At 38.0% G+C, this 6540-nt stretch overlaps 1 protein-coding gene across 1 annotated transcript; it reads right to left on the reverse strand.

The window, feature by feature from the left end:
- Positions 1-1681: 1681 nt before the first annotated feature.
- On the reverse strand, positions 1682-6260 carry LOC306651664 (protein FAM91A1-like). Its single transcript, XM_079124349.1, is given in 3 exon segments — positions 1682-3949; positions 3952-5691; positions 5694-6260. Coding segments are annotated over 3 exon segments (2511 nt in total). The 5' UTR covers positions 6022-6260; the 3' UTR covers positions 1682-3506.
- Positions 6261-6540: the final 280 nt, after the last annotated feature.

The following is a 6540-nucleotide window of genomic DNA, read 5'->3' on the forward strand; positions in this document are numbered from 1 at the left end:
ATAGCTACCTTGTTAAATCTGACGCCAGGATCCATGATGATCTCTCAAATCTCACTCCACTGAGATGCTGGTACATCAGAAGTAGAATTAGCCTACAAATATTTGAATCTGAGAGGGTTTCATAGAAATCATGCATCTCCCGATGTAGCTACCTGACAGGAAATATGGGAGAAATAGAAGGAAAGCATCATTGATGTGCTTCACCTTACTCAATCTTCATTTGAGTGTTGATTCAAATGAAATCATACCAGTAGTTAACAGAACTTCAACAGTGTGGGATGTGAGATGCGAAGGGTTGCGTCTTCTTTTTACCATCACTAAATTCTTTTTTATAGTTTCATTTTATGTTTATATGCCTTAGATTCTCATAAATAAATAAATATTCATGTTTGGGATTGCTGGGTCACATGGTAGGTGTACATTTAACTTTAAAAGAAACTGACAAATAGTTTCCAAACTACTGTTCCATTTGCATTTAGCACTATTAATTCAAAGGCATCCCAGTATTCAACATCTTTATGAACCCTTGGGATCATCTGTCTTCTTACATTTTTTGGTACTATTTTTGGTGAACAAGTCACAATTGTATATGTTTATGGAGTGCAATGTGATTTTCTCACGTATGTGTACAATGTGGAATAAGCAAATCAAGGTAATATACTGTTAGTCATATTTATGTTATGGTAACATGATACCTGAAAAAATCAACTTAAAAACAGGAAAGATTAATTCGTGTTCATAGTTGTGGAACTTTCCATCCATGGTCATTTGGCCTTATTTCTTTGGAAACCGTGGCAAAGTAGCACATCATGATAGAACCATGTGGCAGAGGCAGCCCATTCACCTCATGGCAGCCATAAGAAAAGGAAAGAGAGTAAGTAACTGGTATCTCACAATGCCATTTGAGGGACCAACGACCTAAAACCTCCCACTAGACCACCTCAGATAGGTTTTCGCCACTTCTCAAGAGTGCCAAATTAGGAACTAAGTCTTTTAACACCAGGGCCTTTTGGGGACAAACAAGACAAACTATAACATCGACACATCCATTGCCTCAGTTTCCTATCCTTTTTGTAGTAAGACATTTGGAATGTACTCTCAATTATTTCGGAGTATACACTACAATATTATTGGCTATAGTCACTTTGCTGTGCAGTAAATCTCAAAACTTCATCCATTTTACTTATTAATTTCCCATTTCCTCCCTCTCACCTGTCACTCCCCTGCCCTGTCTCTGCAAACCATCATCCTACTCTATACTTCGTGAGTTCACCCTCTTTAGATTCCACATATAAGTGAGGTCTTGTGGTAATTTGTATTACTGCTCGGATTTTTATCACTAAGCATAATGTTTTCCAGGTCCATCAGCATTGTCACAAATGACACAATTTCCTCTTCTTTTTAAGACAGGATAGTATTCCATTGTGAATGCATACCACATTTTCTTTATCCATTCATTCCTTGATGGGCATTTATGTTGATTTCACATCTTGGCTCTAGTGAATAGTGCTGCAGTGAACACAAGACTTCAGGCATCTCTTTGACTTACTACCTTCATTTCCTTTCATATATATCCATAAGTGGGATTGCTGGGTCAGAGGGGAGCTGTATTTTTAGTTTTTTGAGGAACTTTCTACTGTTTTCCATAAGAACTCTACTAATTTGCTTTTTTTTTTTTTACAAATGTTCAATTTTTTATTAGTGTGCATATCATTACAGTTGGCTTAGATGGTTAACACAAAAATAAATAAAATAACTACAGTTAATTCAAACAAAGCACATTAAAATGAGATTAAAGAGCCCTGATCAAAAGAAATACAACTTTCAGTTCAAACTGTAAAAGTTACATACATACATACATACATACATACATACATATATAACTAACAGCACTAGGAATGTACAATATCAATTATTGGAAAAATAAATGAGTGATTCACAGTCATAAGAAATTATTTTAATATTAGTACGTAGTTTTCCTTTTATAGACGCACAAAACACAGACGTGGTTCCTACCTTCTAGAAAACAAAGTAGAAAATTAAACATTACCGTATTTACCCCAAACACAGCAGGACTGTGCGATAGGTAATCTGGTCCAAAATATTCAACTCTATAGATAGGCCATGGTATTAAATGCATGGTTAACAATTTTAAGAAAGGCATATATTTCCAGAAGTATGTTAAATACACAAATATCAGTTCTATAAATAACGAAAATCACCAGCAAAAATGTTTGGTTATGACATTCCCAAATTTTCTAACTTTTTAAGTGTTTTAGATATATGCTGCTTAACCAGTTAGTTTGGTTACAGTTTTAAACTAGCAAAGCATTATCCTATAAGAGAAGCCTAAGCTAAACTATAACACTGCACAAACTTCCCAAGGAAGGTAACTTGAAAAATCTTTAAAAAGTGATTCCAATTATTCTAATTAACATTTGAGATGCTAAAGAATCAATGACTCAAGAAACACTTTGAAATTATTCAACTTTCCTTATCATTTCCTCCAAAACTATTAACAGAAATTTAAAAATCCAAATTGCTTAAGAATATGCCTTCACAATAGGTTTATCACTGAAGTGTTTTGATCCAAAGATATAGTCTTAAAGCTTCTCATATGTACTTCTAATCTAAACTCACAATCCTTGGTTTGAAAACATCAAATTCAATTTCTAAAAAATTCATTGGTAAAGCTACAAAACAAAACAAAACAAACAAATCAGGGTGAAAACATGTAGCAATCTCAGCTATGAGTGGAAAATAAATTCTATTTTTCCATAAAGACTCTATGAAAATATAAAGCCCAAGGTGAATGACAACAGAAGTCCATATATAAACACTGTTTAAAAATAGAATGTTTTCCAAAGCTTCTCATGAGATGTCAATGAAGAGTCACAGCCTAAGACCTTATGAATAAAGGTTAAGTTATACATAGCTTCTGCTTACATACCTTCAACAATGTCCAATTGATATACATAATTTACAAACATCCACAGGAATTCTAAATGCCCCATCATATCACCTCTCAATACCAGATGTTTACTGTTTTACAGTTTCACTACTTTAAGTACCAAGAAGCCTTTTTAGAGGAAGAGTTCTGTCTCTTCCCTTGATCCCCTAAAGTATAGGTAACAAAATATAAAATTAAACAAGATTTATGTCTGATAAACTAACATATAAAATTACCATTGCAATATTCATAGTGACTGCTTATAAACATAACAGTCATTATAAAGCCTATAAAGTATATTATTAGTATTATAAAAGAAATGCAGATTGTCTCAAGGTAAAAAATACAGTGCTGGCTGCTAAAAAGCACTTTGTTGCAATAAAATGTGCAATAATGAACAACATGTCAGAAAACATGAACATGTTCCCCAGTTTTAATATCAGTTAAGCAAGAATTGCACTGTAGCAGCAGGATGCTTTTTAGTGGCTGACACTATAAAGCTAACAGTAAGAAAGAAAAAAGGCAGGAAGTGTGGGCAACAAATAGTGTAATCAAATTACTGCAAATGAAGATTAGCAATAAGAAGTGAGGAAGGTGACCGTCCACTCCATTCTGATAAGATGCCATCTTTAAATATTAAGTTTTTTGCAGGCAGTGGAACTCCCATATCCACATAGGATGACTGTGAAAGCAGACTTGAAAAACTGGGCTCTGTGTGGATATCCAGTGTTGAAGCACCTTCCTGGAATGAGTGAACAAAGTTAAGTACTTGTAGAGAGAGTTTTCTACTGGAATGCAAAAGATTTTGAAGGCTTTCTTTTCTACAGAGACCATGTGTGGCAATCTTCCTACACACTTTACGGTTTAATTCAGAACTGAACAGTGGAATTCCAAAGCACAACTCAAGAGGAACCCAATCTGCTTCTGTTGTGGCACCAGTGTTTTGTTTCACTGCTGAATCCATAGTTGCTTCCTCAATAACCATTTCAAATGACTCTGACTCCCATTTACATCTGAGCCAGAAGCCAAATCAGGTTCTCCTCTCTCATCAGAAGCATCACTGAGTTTTCTACTTGCAAGTTGGCTAGAAGAATTCAACATGGTGATATATCCACAGAAATGCTGCAAGTCCACTTTGTTCCTTAATATTTGTAATGCTTTATGAACACCCATATTGACACGAGTAAATTCTCCTTGCAGTTCTGTTTCATCAAATGGAAACGGTATATGGACAGTTTCTCCTATCCCATGCAAACCATGTCCCTGAATTAAAACTGCAGAATGTGTTAAAGCATCATTCAACATGGTGAGTACATTTGACGTAGGAACTACCCCAGGATCGTGACCCCAAGACGTTATAAGTAATCGATCATAACCCTGGAATATATCTGGCAGTTTTCGAAGTCTTGTACCTTTGGACAGTAATAGAGATGGTGGTCCTTGTCCAGTGACAAAGTAAATGTACAGTTTAAACCAGACAGAACTGACCTCTGGGATAGCTGGTCCAATATGCTGAGGGGTACAGCTGCTGATGGGCCGGATTTCATTGGTGAGAGGAGCCATGGAAACAAGCAGGGTATAATTTTTGTTTAAAACTCTGCTGCAAGTGGCAGGGTCCAAACCAAGGAGGCTTTCACAGCGTAAGAGATCCAAGGGAAAACCATAATTGGGTTGGTCTGGCTGAGCAGTATGTGCAACTAGATCTTTATTATGTCGCAGAAACAGTATTGTGTTTCTCAGAGTAAGTGCATGATCAAAATATCTCTGTGCTTCTCCTTCACCAGTGCTCTGAACCTTTTCTAGTTCTATAAGAAAGCTGTCCAGAGACTCATCTGAGAGTTTGCCTACTTCAAACATCGTGACTGCATGACTTTTCAAGTTTGGTGAAAGATTTCCCATCATTAAAAAGGCAGTAAGAGTTGAATCAAATAGGAAGGCAATACGCTTTGTATATCCCGTAGACAGACTCAAATTGCTTATACTAGCTGTATCAGCTGGATCTTCTTGGCTATTTGTATCAGTGTCAGTAGCCGAAGAAGCTTCTTGAACAGGACTCCGACTTTCCCCACCATCCCATGATAAAAGCATCTTCTGTGGATCTAAAGTACTCTTTAATCTGTTTACGGATGGAACATTCTTCCATGATGAATGAAGTTGATCCAAATTTATTACTTGTCCCTTCTTATGGGCAAAGCCCAATCTGCAATACATTGAAACAGCATTCTTAACCAGAGATAAGTCTATCTCAAGGACATTGGCAAGCTCTGCAACATTAGTGTGCTCATCTATTGAAACAAATATTTTATACAGTAGAGTTTCAAAATAATCACCCTGCACTCGATTCATTACAAAACCTTCAAGAGGAGGAACTGCTATACAACTGTCATCAGATATTGGTACATCCAGATAAATAAATCCTTTGTTATATAAACTATGTACTACATTGTAATCTAGTGATCCAGAGAGTTGAGGGCCTGAATCGATGATCTTATCAATAGCGCATTTCTCAGGCAAAGTGCATATCTTGATGTCATCTTCTGTGATATATCCAGACTGTACCACCCACCACGCCTCTATGGTGATTTCTACTGGCTTTATGGGCAGAAGATCCCGGGCCGTTTTCCTTCTGAAAAATTTTTTTGATGATCTACACTGATTCATAAGATCAATATACTGGTTTCTTCCTATGCCAAGAAGCCTCAGACAGTCAGCAGCAGTAAAATTGGGCAATGAATCATAACTTTCTCACTGTTCATAATGTCCTCCATAATTCCAGTATAGTATGAAAATGGTGTTATCCGTAGACCCTTCACCATAATATCTGATAAATGGTAAGGATACAGCATGAGATGATCTCTACTGTACTTCAGCAGTTCCTCATAGTACTTGCGTTCATCTTTTTTGACATGTTTAACTAAGTTATTTCTGTATCGTAGCTGATTGCGAATACTGTACAGGACAACCTGCTTTTCATATTCTCTCTGTGAATTTCCAAGACTCTGTCTCACGTTGGCTGGCAACTTGCTCCAGGGGTAGTTGTGCCGGATGTGGAACTCCACGTCTATGTTCATGATGCCCGAGCCGGAGCCGGAGCCGGAGCCCGAGCCGGCGGCGGTGGCCGCGGCCGCGGCTGAAACGACGCCTCCCGCCTGCCGGTCCCCGGCCTGTCAGGGGAGCCCGCGGGAGGCTCCGCGCCTCACACTGCGGAAGGCCCGGGCTGCCCCATGGTCAGGCCTCCCGACAGCTCAGCGCGGTCCGGGCCACGGGGCACAGCAGCGGCGGCAGCGATTGGTAGCTGGAGCGCCTTGGCTGCTACCACTAATTTGCTTTTCCACCAGTGTGTGTACAAGACTTTCCTTTCCTCCACATCCTCACCTTCCCATGATTTATTTTCTTTCAACTTTTCGATAAAAGTCATTCTAACATGTGTGAGGTGATATCTCACTGTAGTTCTAATTTGCAGTTCCCTGATGATCAGTGATGCTGAGCACTTTTTGATGTACCTGTTGGCCATTTGCATTTTTTTCTTTTGAGAAGTGTCTGTCCAGGTCCCTTGCTCATTTAAAAAAAAAAAATCAGGTTAGTTGTTT

The sequence above is a fragment of the Sciurus vulgaris genome (assembly GCF_902686455.1).
Source record: "Sciurus vulgaris genome assembly, chromosome: X".
NCBI classification, from domain to species: Eukaryota; Metazoa; Chordata; class Mammalia; order Rodentia; family Sciuridae; genus Sciurus; species Sciurus vulgaris.